Consider the following 21,429-nt stretch of genomic DNA (forward strand, 5'->3'; position numbering starts at 1 on the left):
ACCACATTAACATTTACCAAAAGCACCTTTCTATGAAAAAGATGGAAATGATGCAGGTATGAATTTTTCATTTGGCTAACAAAAGACATAGCATTTGTAATGCATGCAGGAGAAATGTCACGTCCAAATACAGTCCTTACAACATGACAGATGTCTCTGTGACTCTGAAGAATAAGTGTATACAAAATGCCTATTTTCATATGTCTGGTAAGATTTTATTGGCTTCAGAGTTTACTGGGACTCCTAGGTGATTTTGGTAAGTGTGACAGCAGAGGGTGACAGAAAATTGCAACAACTCTGAGCTCTTTATTATAGTTCTGTTTTCCTACCAGTAAAGGTGGACGAGACTTGAATCCTCTTTGTATGACAATGTGAAGAGTTACTTTCTTGTGGAAAGCAGTTATTAATCTCTCAGACCAATACATCTGGCAGGTCTAGTTACAATATTGTAAGTAATTGTATTCATTTAGCTTTCTATTCACCTATGCAGCTAAATGTAACCTTCTTTTGAAGGTCTCCCTTCTGTTTCAGTATGAAATGAGGTTAACGTGATTCACTGTTGTTTTCCCCTTCGTTCTGAAGCAGATTGAGTGCTCTCACTGTCACTTACGTGTCTCAGCCATAAGGACAGTAACTCCATAAACTGCTTTGACTTCTTTCCCCCGGATTATGTTTCTGCTCACATGTGACTGATTCCAGCCCTGAAAGCAGCTCAGCCAGGAGCAGCAGCTTCAGTGGGAGAAATGTTGAAATGGAACGGGAAGAGGAATCCGTTTAATTAAAGCAAGGAGTGGTTGGCTTACAGCTGTCTTAAAAAGCACAGCTGTAAGTGGAGTGGGTCCTAAGGCAATAGCTGGATTTTGCTTTTGAGAAGGAAACACAACTCATCTTGTGGTTAAAGCTGCAATGCTAAGGATCGGTGTGATCTAGGTCCAATTTCCAATCCTTACACAGGCTTTGTGTGCTTCTGAGCATCAGCAAATAGCTTTGTCTCCCAGCTGTGTAGCTGAGATGCTGTCTGTCTGTGTCAAATTTGGAGAGAAAGTTTAATGTCTAGGTGTACAGATCGTGTAGTAACACGGGTACCACGTAACCTTACTGTAACAGGCTTTCTGAAGCTGTTTTTTAGGCAGTCCATTTCTTTTTCTTTGCTGTGTTTTAGTTGGCCTTATTTCCACGGCTTTGGTGTGTAGCTTGCTGCCAGCAAGATGAGTGAGGTGAGGTCCTTCCCCCAACATTTGGTGGCCGAATAAGTTGTAGGCAAAGAGAGGGTAGATAAAGCCATGAATTTTGCTTAGCATGGAATGCCTTTATTCCTGTCTTTCCCATGGAACCTTTATTCACAAAAATTGGAGGGAGACATATTTCAAAGCTATAGTGTGGCAGGTTTTCAGCCTTCAAATGATGGGATTTTCTTTTCAACCAGTATTTTCCCTTTCCTACCTACCTTGTCTCCAGAAAAGCAAAAACAAATGAAAGTTCTTTTTTGACCTTTTTGTAGCAAATAGACTTTTAGGGTGCATTACTCTATCACCTTAGTTTGGATCATGTTGGAGATCTGGGGACTCCAAGTGTGTAACACTGCAAGTTGAATTTACATTTCAGAAAGAAGCTTTAATTATGACTCTAGTGAGAACATTGGGACAGCATTTCCCCCTCTGCAGTCACTTGGGAGAGAAGAAGGGAGCAGAGACCCAACCTGTATGCTGTTCCAGAAAAAGAAGGAGGTGAGGAAAAGCAGTCATTGCCTTGTTATCAAGGTCAGATACACATCCCTGGGAGAGGTGTACTCCTGAAGGAGCTTGCTAACTGCCACAAATCCAGGACAGGATCAAACAGTGAATAACTCGGTAATATGGAGAGATGCACACCCAGTATTATCTGAGCTCAGAAGTCGGGGATTGGAAACAACCACAGACTGCGAGCTTTTAGTCAAAAGGAAAGTTCTTTTAGTAAGTATAAACTTAATCACACTTCTCAAATTTTAATAATTTTAGTACCATAGTCTGGTATTTGTTGATGCAGCTGTGGAGTGTATCAGCTATTTTTGGTGAGTCTCAAACTGTAAGGTTCTCTCTAGGACATGAGAATCTAATGGGCCGTGGTACTTTGAGAGCTAGTTGGGAACAGTTAAGAGGAGCGGTCAGTCAGTATGGTGCTTCCACATGCTTGGTGTTAGGCGCTGAAATTTCGTAGACTCATAAAATCCGAAGTTTGCATCTTCAAAACTGTGAGGAGTGGGAGTGTGTGAGGGGTGGGGGGATGTGGGTGTGATAATGATATAAACAAAGAAGATTGTACCCATGTATTTAAAGTAAGTTCCACAAAATAAATTTGAATGCACCCATTTGAAACACAAACAAAGATGACTTTAAAAAATGTGTTAGTGTTATTGGTCATCCCTATCCCCAGTAACTAACTGGAAAAAGTCACTTAAGCTTCTTCTAAGTGATAGGTTATATATGCCAAGACTTTTTTATTCCTTGAAGCTGGTTTCTGGGGCACTTCTACCCTGCCAGCACCATGGAGATGTGTTGATCCACTGCCAGATTTCACGGAACACAGCTTTTCAGCCTTCCGAGCCTTGAAAAGGGATTCTTACAGAAGGCTAACTGCTGTATTTGGTCTGAGACTCATGATGGTTTTATAGTAGTTTATTTGTCTCACAATGGGAGTTACTGTATGCGTAGTGAGGAAATCTCTTCAGTGCTGCAAATCAGATTTTGTAAGCCAGTATTGCTGTATCAAAATGTTACTTTTTCTAATGCCTAATGTTCATTTTAGGCTTTATTAGAAAAAAAACAAACACACATAGACAACCAAACAACAACAAAAAAGAGACAAAGATTATAGATTGAATTATTAGGAAGCTAAAGCAGAGCAGAATGTTGATGTACATATTTTGGATGCTAGTAAAAGGGAGAATGTGTGACAAAAGCAGAGATACCAAGGGGAAGTAATGTTTTATATCTGGGGAGATGCAGCTGCTTTTGATCTTTGTATATTAATGTGCTTCATGTACTAGTTAAATCGATGTGTCACATAATTCAGTTTTTTTTTGTGTGCTACACTGCAGATTTTTCTCTTAGTATACTGTTCCTGGTGGAAGATGTGAATTGGTATCTGTCCAGGTAACTCAAGTTTTGAAAAATGTCTTCAGTAGTGATGAGGCAGGAAAGGGGTATGATCCCTTCTGATCTCTGCTGGACCCCGCCTGTTATTTGATTATAATTCAGTTATAGATGTATATGATTTTTGTGTGGTTCTAATAACTGTGTGCTGTGCCATCTGTATGCATTATTATTTTAATTTATGAACTGGAAAATTACGAGTTGCTATTTTCTTGTTTCAAAGATGAATGGTTTTTGTGGTTAGCTCGAAGATGGTAACCATGTGGAAAGCACAGAAGAAGGTTACCTCAGAGAGGAATTGCATCATGAGTGCTCGAGTTACCAAACTGTGGCAGATAACATGCAGGAGAGATGTGAAAGGTACCCCTTCTCCGGGCAAACCTCTACTCAGAGCTCAGCCTTCCGTAGGCACAGAGTCAAAATAACCATGCAGAGCTGCAGAACACCTGGCTGCATTAATGCTGGAGCTTAGTTAAGACTGCTTCGTGTTTCATGGGTTGTGTGCTTGTTTTCCCCACTGTCTTTTGATGTACTTCTGACACTCGTGGCATCTTTCTTGACTTACGCACCAGACCTCCATCACCCAAGGCTTTGTGCTGCAGTCCATCTTCTGGTGACTGGCGTGCTGTGTGGGAACAGATGGTGTGCTTGGCTCGGGATGGAAATAGTTGGGAGTTTTTACGTTGCTTCACTTAGACTCGACTGTTAATAACAAGATGTAATCACATAATATTTTCCCATTTTTCTCCCTTAAAATGAACCCAAAATAAACTTTTTTTTTTTCCCCGCATAGACTTATCAGAGATTTGGAAGGGGCACTTACCTAGGGAAAGAGGAATATTGGTAGTAGTGTCCTAATCGGGAGAATTAGGGAAATCCAGAGTTCAGTGCTGGAATCCCTTGATGGGAGTGGGTGGGAAGCTCTGCCTTGAGGAATTTTAGGCTTGCTGGTTTATGTTATGTTAATATAAATCTTCATGGGTTGTCTTATGCTGCGGACATGCCAGGAAGTTCATGCTGCTGTCTCAAAGGACTTGGTTGTTCAGGTGGGCCCTGCGGTTGCTTGACTGCGAGGATTTTTAGGCATTGTGATGTATGGTGGTGGCCTGAACACTGTTAGAGATGTTTCCCAGCGGGAAAGTCTGTCCTGCCTGGTGAGATCTGGGACAACGGGAGGCACACTAGGAGCTGAGGCAAAGATTAATGCTGAATTGTCAGGGTACAAAATGGGTTTTCTTTCCAGTTTGACCTATGTTATTGCACTCTTCCATCATCCCAGAGTGTCATGTGTATAATAAACATATGTATAGATGTACACAGATATATCAAATATATACGTGCACATTATATATATACAACAACTAAATGTGTGTGTATACATGCATGTTAGATTTTTGGTCTCTTTTGAGAAATAGCTATGAGAACTTAGCACTTCCCCATGATATTTTAGAATAACTGCAGAGGGAAAAGTTTGAGAACTACATACTTTTTTGAAAAAAATGCAGTTCTGAAAGGATTCCAATGGTAAATAAATATTGGATTATAAAGGAAATAGGGAACTCTGTATTGCTGTAAAATGGGTTATTATTGGACATGGAGTGGATCCTTCATCGCTTTTGTACTTTCCCCTGCAATTTAGGGTTAATTGGAGTCCTGAGAAGCAAATTACCAAATTCGCTTCTGATTTAGCTTAAGGTGATTTGAGGATTTGGACTCTGTGTTCTCACTGCGGGCTGGATCCTGAAGGTCTTAATGTTATGCCTTTGTCACATGGGCTGTGACCCAGACAGGTATTTCAAGCACTTTAAATCCAGTAAGGCTCTGTTAAATGGGATCAGGGTAAGTCAGCAAGGCCTATCTGCAATTTACATTTTCTTTAATCAAGGAATTAGCTTCTGATAACAGTTAGTGGTTGTGAAGGAGGAAGGTTGGTACAAGTGTGTTCTAAACAGGCTCCAGGAGCGATTTCTGCATTAATGTAGTTTAATTGTGAAGAAAAGGCATGTTTAGCAGTGCAGTTTGTTAGTATTCTCTTAGAGAAGTTGTTCCAGCATCCAGCTGCCTAAAGTAGCCTGCAATACCTTACAGTAATGATGCTGATGTCCTCATATTACCAAACTATTAAATTTTTGTAATACACAAAAAAGGTGCTTTTCCATAATTCAAAGTAAACTGTTAGAAGACTATGTATTGAAATGCTTGCCCGAACTCTGGTTTGGTTGCCTAAGATACAAAGATTCAAGATATAATTGGTTGCCTAAGATATAAATGGTCATTATTCGGGAGACCTTATTGAAAGAATTGCAGTTAGTTACAGAATTGCAATTACTATAAACTCCTGGTAGTTTATAGTAAATTGGAAAGTGGTAAGCCGCTCTGCCCTTTTTTTTTAATCATCAGATGGATGAAGAGGGAATCTGTGTTTTTAATGATGCTTTTGGGCTGAAGTCCTGTCAGATCCTGAAATGAGCAGGTGGTGAACAAGACAAACCTCCTCTAGGTGGGAAGGAAATGTCCTGGTATGCTTGACTGTTAGCTGAATAGCATTATTTGTGAAATAATGATTTTCTTCTTGTTGGCGTTAGATTTTACTGCCCTGTAAAGAGCAGAGTAAAAGAAGCAGTGAATAGAAGAGAAAAGTGTAGCAGTATATGCTAGAAAAATTAACAGGTACTGTGTAGGTAGGAATCAGTAGTGTTTTAAGTGTATCACAAAGTGTTTGAGCCATGATTTCCTTTAAGGCTAGATTTACCTTAGCTATTTCACGGGAGTGCTGCTGCTGGGTGGTGTGACATGTGGATACTTTTCCGGATACCTGGGCTGCCGAGCTTCCCCATAGTGAGGGTGAACTCTGTGACTTTATCTACACAATTAACTCTGTACTCAAACTTGATGAGATCCGTAGAGATGACATCTGGAAAGAATTTTGACCTGGTATTGGATGTCGGTTCCTGACCTAATTAGCTCGGCTGTATAACTAGCTCTCCACTGCTTTGTGATTGTGCTACTTCTGACCTCATACAGCTCTCTGTCCTCGCTGCATGTCATAAAGGTGAAAAGAAAATTAGATTTTACAAGATGCCGTTTTTCCAATCAGTGCTCTTTCAGTACTTGCACATTTTCATATGTGTAATCATTGGGTTTTCAAAGTAGCAAGAACTGAATAAATCTACCCGACGTATGGTTTGCATATGCTGAGATGATACAGAAGCTGGGGGGGAGGGAGGAGATTTTCAATCCAAGTCTTTGTTGTGCCCTAGGACAAAGCGTTTTTGCTTTCTTAACTCAGTGCTGAGTTCCTTCTCCTTGTTCTGGCTGAGTGCTTCTTTTCAAGAGATGGTATGTTTACAGGCTTGTTTGAGAGGTACACTCCAGTGCATGCAATGAAGTATCTTTGTGTTTAATTCTTTCACCTCTGCTTAAAAAATGAAGAGCTGCCACTATTTCTAAAATGCACAAGGAAAATATTTTTGAGTTGCTGTACAAAACTATTGAATAAAATTTAAACAAGCTTCAACAAATGCACGCTGTGTATATTTTCAGTAAAGTCAAACAGAAATAAAGAAAAACAAATGGTGACTCAGTTCAGTTCTGTTTGTTTGAATAGGAGAAGGGATGATAAATTCTTGGAGTATGATACAGATTTCAAGAAAGGTCATATGAAAGAAAAATGTTTTCAGTGCAGCCTAAGTACTTGCTTTATTGAAACAAGTCCATTTTTAAGATAGCAAAACCCAAGCAAATGCTCTTGTGTGACTTGAAAAGCCATTTTTTCTTGTGCCTACTTGTAACATTTACATTGTAGTTGGTGTTAGCATAGTAGTATTAAGTTGGAAGAGTAAAACTGATGGAGGCAGTAAGGTTTTCTTTTTTTCATGTATAAAGGAAGCTGAACAGATGTGCAGAACAGTATGGGATATTCCTTCTTCCCCAGCCCACCATCCCTTTCACCCCGAGCCATCTGGAGAGGACTGTGCAGGATGAGCAGCCATCACCCCAAGCACACCACCACCGTGTCAGCATCTTTTGTTGGTGCTTTACACTGGTCACCGTGTATTCAGGGGAGAGCAACAATGTGAGTTGTTGTTAATTATCCACCCGGATATGGAAAGAAGATGAGAAATTTTTGTTTAGACTGAACAATGAAATACACTTCATGGTGGTCAGTCTGGATTTGCACTCATGCAGGCACAATTCAACCTTTTTTTTTCCCCATTGTTTACTGTGCTACAGTGTTGCAGCTGGCCACCTTTTACCCTTAAACACAGTGACCAGTTAAAACAGATTTAATTTTACCCATCGTTAGCATTCAGTAAAACTTTTGTATGTTTTTCCAGTGCTTTATTCCATGCTTTTAGTATCCTGTTCTATTTTTAACTATTTTCCAGCAACCAGTGGTGGATGCCTCCCAGTTTACTTTGATTTCTCTAGTATCCTGTAGCCTTCCTTAATTTGAGAGAAAGCTTGATCAGTGTTTTGGCTTAATGAAACAGATTTTGGTTAGAGAAGGGACAGCTTAGGATCTTAGAAATGAGAGACTGGTCGTGTGTGAAGGTGTCCTGGATCATCTGTTTCCTTATACAGGATGAGTAGAAAGCAGTAGATGCAACTTGTACAGGCAGAATGATTGAATTCAGTACAGCGAGCACTTGTATTGTGTGATCTGTGAACCTTTACTGAATTTCAGGGGTGCAAATCTTTTCCTAAAGAGATATCTCAGTAAAAAGGAGGGTAACAAGGAGGACTGAATTATATTAATGGATGAGAAATCTTATTTAAAAATATAAGAATTTCAGTGGGACGTTGTTGCTTCTTCCATTGTTTCATGTTTCTTCTTATGGAAAATATTTTAAAGAATGTGAATCTGACATTTGTTTCAAGAAGGCTACTCAAAAATGAAATGTTTAAAGCCTGAAACTACTCCTAATGTGGTACAACAAACTACTTTAAGTGAGAAGGTGAATCAGACATTGACTACTAAACAAATATCTCAGGTGGCTTTCAGAGGAAAGATAAACATAGGGGTTGGGGGAAGGATAAAACTATCTGGGGAATATTGTAAAATCCATTGATTTGGATGATGAGAAAACTTTAGTACAGGAAAAAATGATATTCCATGGATAATGCTCTAGTTAGACCTAAAAAGAAAAATAGTGCTGTTCTCCAGAAATGAAGATAAAAGCAGTAACCTCAGTCACGCTGCTGATTGTCTGTATGCTTGCTTCGTTAGCAGAGCATGAAGTATCTTTTATTTCTTCCTCTTACAATGGCAAAGCCGCTTAATTGTATGAGATGAATGTGATCCTTTATTTTGGAGCAAAAGATGAAACATCAACATAATGTGTCTGTACTTCGTATTGTCACAATTTTTATCTCCTTGGAAACTGCTGGGGAAAAATGATTTGGAGAAAAGTTAGTGTTAGGATTGTGCCTCCGAAATAATTTATTTCTGTTGGGAAGAAAGAATGTAAAGCAGTAATGTCCCTCGGTCTTGTTCCTTATGGCATGCTTTGTAGGTGGTGGACTGTAGACACAATCATGAAATCATGGAATATCCTGAGCTGGAAGGGGCCCACAAAGATCATTGAGTCCAACTCCTGTCTTCATGGAGGACCACCCAAAAGTCAAACCATGTTTCTGAGAGCGTTGTCCAAACATTCTTTGACCTCTGGCAGGCTCAGTGCCATGACCACATCCCTGGGGAGCCTGTCCCAGTGCCTCTGGGTGCAGACCCTTTCCCTAACCCCCAGCCTGACCCTCCCCTGTCCCAGCTCCATGCCATTCCCTCGGGTCCTGTCGCTGTCCCCAGAGAGCAGAGCTCAGCGCCTGCCCCTCCGCTCCCCTCGTGAGGGAGCTGCAGGCCGCCATGAGGCCTCCCCTCAGCCTGCTCTGCTCGGGGCTGAGCAAACCAAGTACTTAAGTGGAAGTTGTTTGAGATCTTTGATGCTACTACATCTTGGGAGATAAACAAATATCTTCTTGAACCGCAATCAACAGATAACGCAAAGATGGGGTTTTAGAAAACTAAGAAAAGAAAAAATCATCTGTCAAACTTGAGAGAATATAAGGCAGATTTCTAACTTGCCTTCAAAGATGTTTTTAATAGTTTAAAACAACTTTTATGTTATAATCCTTAATTTAATGGAAAAAATAACTATTCAATTTCAGGTTAAACCATTCTCACAACTTTTCCTCTACATTAATGAATGTCATCTTGTGTATGTTTGTTTAGAGTTAACGTTACTGTAAAATCCAGGTAATTGCAAACTGAAATGTTCAGTGCTGTGGAGATCTATTTACATTCTTTTTTCCACTCCCAATGCTTTAATTAGAGGAAGCTTCTGAATTAGTGTGTTCACCTTTTAATGACTGAGTAAACTTTGTGTTGCTGGCCCATGGTGTTAGCACAGGTAACTATGACTCAACAATTTTGTTACGCTTTCCATAGGATTTTTGGGTATGCAGAGGGTTGCCTAGAGAAACAGAGGCCCATAAAATAGGTTGTAAGTAAACAAAACCAAACTCTTTCCTTCTCTGTCCTTTCTCTTGTCGTTACTGAATATCTTTTTCCTTCATAATATCACTGAACCATACGATATGCTCTGAAGAGCTCAGTGCAGACAAAACCCCAGCCAAATAAAAAACAAATCAATCAACAAAACAACACCCTCTAAGTTTATAAAACTTCAGAAATAGTTTACTGCAACAACTATTACAGTAAGAGCTCTGTTAGCATGGAGAAGGAGAGCAAAAACTGCTCTGGGTTCATTCATCTTCCTGCTTTCCCCCCTTCTCTCATTTAACATATGCAAAGCATCAAGAGTTATAAACATGACTAGGAAAACGGACAGTACTACCAAATTGGGTGCAAGGCAAAGATGAAAATGTAGGGTTCTCGGTTGGGTGTCAGGACATCAGGTATTGTAACACATAGCTGCGTGCAGACATCTGAAAAGTTACAGCACCCCTACGCATAGAGGCAATGGGATTGAAGTAGGAGGCAGTGTGATTTAGAGGCAGGGAAACCTCTGGCATTTCTGTCTTGAGAGGTGGAATTCATTCAGTTTTGCATTCAGCCACCTAAATTCAGGTGGCTGCATAGCAGAGCTTATGCATGAGGAATGCGGGCTCTCCTTATTGTGCTTGTAGCTACCCATCAGTAGATGCAGTAATGTGGCTCTCTGGGCTTCTGAATTCTCATGAGAGACACAGGCACTGAGCTGCTGTGTGTGTAATACAAACGTAGGTGTTTAATTTTGAATGGGATCCCATCCACTCCATCGCTTCCAATGAGCTGCATAATCAGCCATCTCTTTCTTTGCCACAGAAAGTGAATTGTGGTAGTTTCTCCTTTTTTATAGAGGGCTGTGAGATTCATCAGTGAAAAGCTCTAATGCTTCCTGACAATAATAGAATGTATTCAGAGAAAAATTGGGATGAATATATGGGAAGCTCTTTTTTTGTGGCAAATAGGTTCAGCTTTGTTGTATTCTGCCAGAGAGTAGAAGAAGTAATCTCCTCTCAAGAGCTTTAAAAAAAGGAATCGAACAATGTCTTTGAGGAAAATGAAATACGGGAACATTCACATGGAGAGGGACTGTATAATAAATTGGTGTTCATTTCACAGAGTTAGTGATTATATAAAGAACTTTAATATTGTAAGAATCGTGAAACCCAGTCGCATACTTCAGATGTTGGTGGGATGTTTTTAGTGTAAATGGCAGTGCCTGTGGGGGATGTGGAAGGGCAAAGGCAGGTTGTAGGAGCAGCTGTTGGTTTGAGTTTTTGCCAGTTCAAATACTTGAAAAACCCGGCCTGCCTCTTATAATAGCACTGCTCTGCTGTTGTTTAGAAAGATTGCACATTGTGTTTGTCTTCTTTCATCTTTGTTACTGTACATCTGCTTCCGACTCGATTTTTTAAATCTGCCTCGCCAAGGCAGCGTCAAGCTCCTTGCACGCAGTTTAACAGCTGCTGGCCGCAGGGAGTCGGTCTGAGGTGACCTGGGGCGATGCTTTGGAGGAGCAGGAAAAGAACAGGAAGAAAAGCACCAATTCCTCAGTTATTGTGTGTGGAAATTGAGTTAACTGTGCTCTTGTTGATGTCTGTAGGGTTTGGAGAGCGGCGTCTGTTTGTGCTCCAGTTGGAGTTGGGTCCAGAGAGATGTCTCTGGTCTGCACCCAACACGCCAGCACACAGAAAGCATCTGTGGATGTAGGGAGATGTTAAGTGATGCCCACCCCTCTTTTTCTTCCTCCCCTGTATCACTGCTAGTGATAAGTTGAGGCTGAAGAGTGGCCTGAAAAAGGATAGAGAAGAACGTGGAACTCAGTGAGCCACCGTTACCATCACCATATTCACTGCATGCCACAAACCCAGGGAGGCTGCTTTTAATTCCCTGAGATTTCCTTGGAAAATAAAGCATCTTAGCCTGCCTAATGACTCCTAATGCTTAAATTGGGAGGGAATAATCTTGCTGATGTTTGTTTTGGATACAGAGACTTAATTTAGTTACCTGTACCAGGAGTTACAGGCAAGCTTTATTCTAGGACAGAATCCACTGTAGATTATACATCTAAAGCAAATGTCTTATCTCTGAAAGTCCATCCAACCTCTCTGCAGGTGGTGGTTGTTTGGGGATGGTTCTGCAGAACTAAAGCTAAAAGCGTGCTCCTCAGAGGGGCAGCGTGCACCCAGCTCCTGGCTGGCCCCAGCACCTGGTGTGGGTGGTGGGAAGAAGCCTGCTAACTGCAGAAGGTGAGTGGGGGCTGGCTTGGGGCCAGACAGAAAACCACAGGAAACCAGGTTTTATTCTGCTGGTTTGGGGTCTTTTTTATATAATATAAGTAAGACCAGTTAAAAAAAATGAGAGAAGTTTTTTTTTTTTTTTTTTTTTAAAAAAAAAAAAGAGAGAATGAGCGTGTGTAGCAAATATAGCAAAACAAATTTCTAATAACTTGAAAAACAAAACAAACCCACAACCCTACAGTATCATGGTTGCCTTCTTCAGTAGTGTGTTTTAGTGATGAGTTGCACATGAAAACTTTTTCCAAGGAAAAAACACTTTGTGAAGGTAAGTCACCCATCAATATTTCAGAAAGGGCTTGTATTTCCCCCATAGTTGCAATGCTGCGTTCCTAAGATACTCCTTAATTATTTCCAATAATTTCCATTTTTCAATTTATACCTATTTTGCTCAAGTTCAGCAAACTGATTGTTGGACATTAAGTAATACTTCTAAATATCTGTGTAGAGGAATCCAAAAATAGAAACCAGAAACAAGCATTTCGATGGTCTAATAGAATAAAAATTGTTCCTCTGTTGTCTTTGTTAATATTGCTTAAAAATTAGCAGGCTCAATTGGCTTTAAATTATGCCATATTCAAATAAACCATTTTATATTAAATATAAAATGTAATTCAAGACTGCTGCTTGGAAGTCATGAGCCTATTTCTCTCTGGGCTGTTATGAAGTCATCCTATAGTTCAAATAATTTGCTTTTTACTAATTAAGTTTTGTCAGCTTTTTACAAGTGTCCTTGAGAAGAAAATATTTTAAACCTTTGGGGGGGGAAAAGTCATTACTAAAATTGCTGTACCACATCTGAAAAGCAAAAAGGTCTTTTTTTAATTTACTAATATGATTGTAATTATAGAAATTGGAAGCCCGTTTTAATTGCTTTAGTGTAATAAAAAAAGAAATGTTAGTTAAGTCTCTTCCACATGAACTTGTGCCCTTGACAGTACTGTGAATTTGTCACTCCAGAATATTTTAGTGCTTCATGGTCTTTAAATGGGATGTTATTCATATTTTCATGGGCATCGAGTTGTTAGTACTGGAGCAGGCTAATCAAGTCGACTCCTAATTGTTTTAAGCAGTTTTGTTTAAAATGGCACTACATTTTTATTTTTATTTTTTAACATGCTCACCTTTTACCTTTTGGAGGAATTCTGTCGAAGCTGGGCATTCTTGTTGTCAGTGTTGAAGAGACATTTGGGCAATGCCCTCTGCAATATGTTTTACCTTTGGTTAGCCCTGACGAGGTCAGGCAGTTGGCCTTGATGATCTTTGCAGATCACTTCCCACTGAGCTTTTCTATTCTATTTTCTCTGTTCTAGTTTTTTTCTGGTTTTCCAAGAAGGCCAGTTCTAACAGCCTTTATTTTCTCAGATAAATGTCTTCCCTCATCTGGCTTGTGTCCAAAATCTGGTAAATACCGGCTCTTACCTGAGACTGTTGTTCAACAACACCGATGGAGAGCTACCTTTCTCATCACATTGCATTTTCTTTCTTAATCTCACCCGGTGTATTTCTGCGTAGGTGCAACGTCCTTATCTGTCAGATGAGTTTATCATTTTGATTGAAAACCTGTCGGAGCAAGGTTTGGTCAGCATCTGACGCAGTTACGGGGCTGTAAAGCGTGGATGGTCAGCCTGGGGCCTGCTGGGCAAGTGCTCTGTGCCAAGGCAGTGACCCGGCTCGCTCCAGACAGCATCCATTCCTGTGAGTCCTGGGGGAACTGCCACTTTTTAATAAATGCAAATGTGCTCTGAAGTCCAGTGATTCCACGAAGCATTTGTATGCTGTGACACAGGTCTCTGTATGCAATAAACAGGATGCTGGCGTTGGGTTTTGTGCACGTTATCTATGCTGACTGCATCCTCTGTGTGTACCTGCACACCTCTCATCATGTTCTGGCTCGAGTACGTGACTCCCGTGTCTCTGTAGGAATGGCACAATATCTTACGACAATATCTTAAGACTGAAGTAAGTGCTTTAAAAGAGACTAAGTTTTGCAGAAGAACACTGGATGTGTGCTATGTAAACTCCTAGCTCATATTTCCATTGTTGTAAATACACTATCTTTTTTTTTTTGTGTGTGTGAATTCCAGGTTGAGCCATGCCTTTGGTGAAAAGGAATATTGAACCAAGGCATCTCTGCCGAGGAGCTCTGCCAGAGGGAATAACTAGTGAACTGGAATGTGTAACGAATAGTACCCTCGCTGCTATCATCCGCCAGCTAAGCAGCTTAAGTAAGTATCTGTATCTTCCTGCAAGCTTTTGATTGCTGATGGAAAAACTGAATAAATGGAAAGCGCTAAGATAGCTTGTTTTAAATAGCAAAACTACGATACAGGACACTGTTACAATAATAAAATGCTACTTCATTGCTTTTATGCTCTCATGAATTTTCGGTTTTGTACAAGCAGACCCTCTCTAGGTTTTTTAATTTTTTTTAAGGGAAAAAAAAACAACAACTATGGATAGTAAACTAGTGATCTGTTTTTAAAGTGTAAGAATTTGATGCAGGAAACAAAGCTAGCACTTGAGTTGTTCTTGGCCTTCAGTTGTATGAGATGAAGGCAGCCAAGTCTTCTGCTTCTTGTCATTAAATGACATTTGACTGAACTTTCAGTTTAAAGTGTTATTTCTTAAGACTTCTCTTTGTTTGTGAAGGATTAATATGAACAGAATAAAAAACATGCATCAGAAGAATAGAATTCACCATAACAAACCTGCAGACTACACTTAGCATTATCTCCACAGAGAAGAGCCTGCAGTGTACACCCATCAGTTGACCCTACCGCTAGGAATTCTAGACGCATGTCTGGAGTGCATGCAAGAAGAATAATACTTCTTAATGAGAAGACAGACTTCTTCAGAGAGTGTTCAAGAGTCAGCAGCTGTTGTTTGTGTCGATAATTCTGGTCCTAGAAAAGAAATGATCACTTCATCAGTTTTTTACTTTGTAAATGTAAACGGTTTAAGAGCATTAGAAAGTCCCTGTGGTTAGACTGTGGGTCCCACTAGCCCGGTGTTCAATTTGTGATGATAGCAAATAGCCTATGATTAGGGAAAGAGTACAAGAAACACATCATGTTCCCCTTCCCAGTAGTCAGTGATTAGGGATTTTTCTAAGCTGGAGGTCTATCTGAATCATCCTACGTAACAAGCATTTGTAAACCTGTCATCTGTGGAATTGTTTAGATGTGCTCAAATAGGATTGTACTACTTTCACGCACGGTGACCTATGGCAAAATGTCCCACAATAGAAATTGTTCCATTTCTTTTTGATACCTACAAAAAATAATGGAAAGTGATTACCTCCCACATACTTCTGTATTAGCTGTGATTTTATAAATCATTATCGCGTTCTACTAGTGATATCTTTTAGAAGTTGGAATGTCCTGATCTGTTAACGCTTTTTTTTTTTTGGATTAGAAACCTTTCTTTGTAGTTCTGATGGTGGTTATTTCTGCCTTGTATATCAAAGTTTTATTTTTTTTAAAATGAGGAGCCCCATCATATTCCAAAGAGTGTCACAGTGACCTTTTCTCATAAGTTCCCTAGAAGTTTATAAATTTTTTTTCCCTGCTAAACTTCGAGCTGATGCTTTCAGAAAAGTCTCTAAGTAATTGTCAGATCTTTTTTGAGCAGTAGCTGCTAATTTAGAGTCTTAAGTTATTTATAGTTAAAGTGCATTTGCATTTACTGTCACTGAGTTTCACTTACCATTTTATTAGGCAGTTTCTCAGTATCAACATCCTTCAGTTTCAGAAGATTAAGAAAGGCTGATGCCTCCTGATGACATTCAAGGATATCTGACCTTGTTTTGGTGCTATGCAATGATGGCCAGAGTGTGGGTAGTGCCTTCCACTTCTCTGGCTTGTTAAATCTTGCTAGAAATGTCTAGCTTTCACTTCTTCAGATTTGATCTTAGGGCTAATATTAATTAGTTAATGTTAATTTGTGTTTTCAGATCCTTTTATGACTACTGCTGGGGAACAATTCATGCCATGCTGTTTTCATTTAGCAGATTTTTCAGGTTATCAGAAGTCTCTTCAGACAACCCTAACGTACTTTATTCGTGTCAAGTTAAAGATCTATGCAGATAATGATGCGTTGTTTGTTTTAACAGATGAATTGTTTTTTTTTTTTAACGAGTGAAGTCTACAACCAGGCTTATCCATGGTCTAACAGTAAAATCCGTCATGTTTGCAGAGGTCTTTTAGTGGACCGCACTTGTTTTGCCTTTTTCAAGCCAACTGGGAGCAAGGAAATGATTGCAGAAAAACATTGTGCTTGAGCTAAGGTAGCATGTGCCACTGATGGTATCAGAGCTTGTTGGTGTTCCCACACCTTGAAGAACAGGGAGAGAGTGAGCACAGGTCCATCTCGCAGCGGTGCTGTGTTTTAGTGTTGTACTGAGTCTGCTGTGGATTGTAAAAGCTGGCAGATCTGTGCTGTTGTGTACAAATTTGGCTTGCTTCTGCTCTTTTCAGGAGACATGAATAAGTTCCCATCCAAAGGGAATGTGCTCTCAGTGGAGCTTTTTTTTTTTTTTTAATGCCTTCAGATTTGGGTTTGTTAGCAGCCAGCTGGCTTGGAGCACAGGCAGAGTGAGCAGAGTTCTGCATGAAACTCTGCGCTTTTATGTAAGGCAAAAGCTTGCCTAGGGGAGTCACCTCCTCTGGGGGGAGAGGATCTGCTGTGTGGGAGGACTGGGAGCATTTGCAGCCTGTACTTTTAAGCATTATGTTTGCTTTACCTGGTAAGCGCACAGAGTGAAGGCTTTGAAGAAACAGCCTATGCAAATAGTCCCGAACTTTTGGCAGTGGAGATGGATCTGGAGGCAGCAGGACTAGTCAATGAAAAAGCTGGGCTCTGCAACAGGGTCTGTTGCACCATGGTTTTGTTACCGACTTGAGCTTATGTGGATATATGGGGAAGAAATAATTACATCTGATTACCTTTGAAGAGTGAATATTACCCTGTATTGAGCATTTTAAAATTAGATTTCAGCCTGTACATTAACATACTTCTTCCAAGTTACATTATCACTTCCTGGCTTCTTTCCTTTCTGTGAGTCTTTAAATATCTCTTGTTTTTATCTTTGGCTTCTCCACTGATTCGCATACTACCTCTGAGGCTGAAGTCTTGTTTCTAGATGGACAAAAACCATAGCCAGTACAGAGCTCCTTTCTTTGAGCCATGTGCAAGTCTGATTGTACAACATATACAGGGAAGACGTGTCATCTGTGGGGAGCTGAAAAACATTTTCTTCCATGGAAGGAGCAGTGCCCACCCAGTTGTTTCCTAGTATTTTCTTCAGGCTGTTGGCTCAGAATTTGGCTGTTTTGCACACAGGCCCGAGTACACCGTGTGCTGCTTTGTGTGACTGTTCTTCACTGCTAAGCTGGATGAAGTTATGAAGCTGGTTATTTTGGCATTGGTTATGATGATCTAGGTCCTGTGAGGAGTTGAGTGATTATCAAGGCCCAGTCAGTAACAGCCTACGACTTCTGCTTATTTACACACAAAAAAAATAGAAAAATGGAGAGTGCTCTGCTAATGTTAATTAACCTGGTTACAAATGGGTGGATGGAATCACTGTTTTCTGCTCCATGTTATGATGAAGTGGGTTCATCCTGGGTGAATTCCGGCTTACAAAGTGCCAGCTAGCTCTGTGGGACTCTGGTCCTCCTGTAGGACCCAAGGAGAGCATTAGGGCAGCACAAGCTCACCCGGGGGCAGCACTGGTGTCATCTCTCTTCTGGTGTCCTTTAGAACTGACACCTGAATGCCAGGTGATGACATGGCTCACCTTCTGTTGTTGGTCACGTATGTTCACGGTAAGAAAAATTACAGGCCTTTAAATCTGTAAATCTTAACTGGAATGTGTTCTTCAGTGTCCGTGTGCTGTGGAGCAAGGAATGGAAAGGAATGCTGCACTTTCAGGATTTGAATCTGTGAAATGGAGGTAGCCAAAGTAATAATCACAGCTGGGTTTCTGGACCTCAGATAAGCCAGCATCATTGTTTGATTTCTTCTGTTACAGCACTGCGTGTTTTGATTGCGGACAAAAGATAGCTTTGGGGCAGCACGTTCAAAGTGTTAGTGCCCACCTTTTTGTGCAGTGTGTGAAAATCAATTGTAATCAATTTAGATGGTGTCATGTCTCCACTAGAGATTTTATAAGGTGATGTGGCAAGATGACATTCCATGTAATCACTGCAGAACTTGACTAGAGGTATTATGGTTTCAATTATTTTGGAAATCGTGACCTCCAGACATATCTCACAATGCTTGGAAATTTATTTTTGTGAGCAATCGAACATGTAGCTGTATGGTGATTATCAGTGGAAGTGCTAGAGAGAGGCACTTCTGTTAGTTGATGTTAAAACCTTTTGAGAGCAGGGATTTGGTGAGGCAACTTTGTGACTACATTTCAACTCAGCTATTTCTGTGGGTGGAGGAAGCCTTAAAAGGACAGACTACGTAGTCCTTTGGTGGTGGTTTTTTAGTTATTTAGGTTGCCTGTACGTTGAGATGCACTTTATGATTTTTAAATGAAATCTTACAGTACCAAAACCAGCTCTTAAGTTGCAAGATGTATACTTGTAACTTAGGGTAGTTTTTCTGTTCGTTTGTATTGTTAAAAGTCTAATTAAAAAGCTGGTAGTATGGAAAACCCTAATGAAGTAATTGTTTTCTTCTTAAGTTAGAGGATCATGTTAATCTGCACAGCATGTTCCAATATTAATTTACCATGTTGCTGGTTGTTTTTTTTTTTTTTTAACTGACAAGAGCAAATATTCACTTATTTTAGAATAGGAAGTGTTTTTTTAACCATCATGATGAGTGCATTCTTTGGGAGGAGGTAGGAGTAGGGAAGGAATGGGCAAGCACAAGGACCTGTGGACCAAGAAGTGGTTGGTGTTACATATGGCACTTTGCCTTCATTTTGATGTTGGCTTGTGCTCACGCATATAATGAAATAAATCTTAACTGTGGATTACTAGATCTTAGTTCTCCGAATTTACTTCAGCAGCTTTTACAGAGAGCAATAACTTAGGCTCTTCCTTTTCATCCTGGAAGCAGGTCTTAATTACCAGTTGTATGAATGTTGGCAGCCCCCCTGTGTGTGGGGTTGTACGTTTGCTTCATTCTTTCAGATGGCCAACCAGGAGAACAGACTTCAGGTAGCAATTGGGGTGCATTTTGAGATTTTGTTCAAATCTATTGTCCCAAACTTTGCTGAACTAAAGAACTGTGCTGTCATCATTCTACACATACTGTTTTATTATAACTGCAGGATATTAAAGCCATTTGTCTTATGTTTTATAAGTCTCTAGCAAAGGGATTTTCCTGTCTCTTTTCTTACACACAGGCAAACATGCTGAAGACATATTTGGTGAATTGTTTAATGAGGCTAACAGCTTCTACATCAGAGCAAATTCCCTTCAAGACAGAATTGATCGCCTTGCTGTCAAAGTTACCCAGCTGGATTCAACAGTAGAAGAGGGTAGGTAATTGCATGAAAGCGTTGAGCCAGAAGTGATGTTGACAAGTCCACGGTATTTAATTACACAACAATCTCTCTCTTTTCAAAGTAATCCTGAACTGATATTTCATCTTTTCTTAGTAAGACAAGCTGGGAAAAATCATGTTAGCAGGGAGGTGGAAGGGGGAGGGAATTCTTCAGCTGTATAGCTGTCTTCATTTTTGACTTAGCATTACTTGAAGAGCCCCTGTAGTAATGGAGCCATTAGCCTGCCTTTTTCTCAGGGAGGACTTTTTGTCTGTGAATATAATAAATCATAAGTGAATAATCATACTGGAAACAGATCGGTAAATTGGGAGAAGTTTGAGACAGTAAGACCTATTTGTTTCAAGATAGAGCTGTGACAAACTAATTACTAGTGTCTGTTCAGGATCGTTGATTACAGTTACCTAAGATCTTAATAACACTCCTTTCTAAAATGGGTCATTGCATGTTTGCCCTGACCAGCTGAAATTCTCTAGGGGGTTCTAGTTGCTAGAAACAGCAGTTTCTGCTGTTGTGTCCTCACTTGCTTATGTGTTTGGTCACTTATATCATAAATAGAGCAAAAATGAAGAATTTAGGTAATGCCATTTCATTGTTTGAAAGCACTTCACCGAGGTAAGTAGAACATATTTCTCTGTCTAGGCATAAAAGCTGTAATGTGCATGTTTCCTGACATGCTTAGTTTGCCTGTCTGAGCCAGCCATTGCATGTGTGTCCTGTTCAAGTAATTTCTTCTGTCTTCCAGAAAAATAAAAAATCTTGACATTTATGTTACATCAGGACAATAGTTTAATTCTTACACAGTAGTAAATACTACTTATAATATATAAGCTGTATAAATAGTAGTATTAAATATATTTAGTATTGCTATTTATGCCAATATTAAATGGTACTATTGGTATTTAACAGTATAGTTAGCCCTCCATTTCTAGCTAGCTGGTGAGTAGAAACTCTTATGAGATGTATGATTTTTTTCTGTTTTAAAATTGTTAACTGGCAGAGTATCACAGTTGATGCTAGCACCTCTCTTTGTCTAGAGAGGTCATGAGCTATGTGGAACATAAGCTAAGCTTACAGAATCACTTTTCAGCTTAGATTTTGAGGCATGTTGTGGTAATACGAGCAAAGTAAATGATATTCGTAGAGGGAACTTATTCCATGCTGAGATGGATGTTGTCTGTTTTCATGACTTTCAAGTACATGATTTTTGGGAACACTGTCCTCATTGGAGGTGTTTTTTTTTCTCGTTTGAGCACCTTTGTTTACTTTCTCTAACATCTCATTAGTTTACAGAGTTTGAAGTTATTAAGAGTCTGCTGGAAGGGGAAACTAGTGAATGGACTGAGATTGTCATCAGATTTTACATTAAACTGCCATCAGTTTATATTTAATGCTAATCATCTTTCATGTTAATAAGCTGTATGTACATACATATGTTTGTATGTATTATATACAATCCATTCAAGAAATGGTTAGTGTCATTGTAGACAAGCCAATGAAGACTTCAGTTCTCTCTTTGACTGTAGTCAAAACAAAAACACACCACCAATCCATCAGTATGTTGGGTTGCCTAAGAATAGAAGATAACACGGAGAGCGTACTATCGCTGTTAAATCGTGATTGGCATTATCTGGATCTTTCTGGTGTTGGACATTCCATCTCAGGGAAATATCTAGTAAATGAAATATGTAGTAAGAATGAAAGAACAAGAAATATGTAGTAAGAAAGGAGAAAGAAAGAAATACATAGTAAGAAAGAAAGTCTATCCAAAAGTGCCAGCAACTTATATCTTTCATTTGAACAAATCAAGGAAGAGGCTAGTATTATTTTCCCCAGAATTGCGTACCATAAAAAAAGATGGAATGAAAGTATGTTATTGGTCTGTATGAAGAAGATATCTATTCCTCTCTGTAGAGAGATGAAGAAGACTTTAGATTGAAGGATGATCAATTATATGGAAAGATTGGG

The 21,429-nt window shown here is 39.7% G+C and overlaps 1 protein-coding gene across 3 annotated transcripts in view; it reads left to right on the forward strand.

The window, feature by feature from the left end:
- Positions 1 to 21,429, forward strand: part of WASF3 (WASP family member 3) — a 64,772-nt gene that overhangs the window by 26,469 nt on the left and 16,874 nt on the right. For all 3 annotated transcript variants that reach the window (XM_068672058.1, XM_068672077.1, XM_068672068.1), the window contains exons 4-5: positions 14,024 to 14,164; positions 19,303 to 19,437. In XM_068672058.1, the coding sequence (XP_068528159.1) occupies positions 14,032 to 14,164; positions 19,303 to 19,437 (268 nt within the window). In that variant the 5' untranslated portion in view covers positions 14,024 to 14,031. The remainder of the gene's footprint in view (positions 1 to 14,023; positions 14,165 to 19,302; positions 19,438 to 21,429) is intronic.

Source organism: Anas acuta, chromosome 1 (genome assembly GCF_963932015.1).
Source record: "Anas acuta chromosome 1, bAnaAcu1.1, whole genome shotgun sequence".
Taxonomy (NCBI): Eukaryota; Metazoa; Chordata; class Aves; order Anseriformes; family Anatidae; genus Anas; species Anas acuta.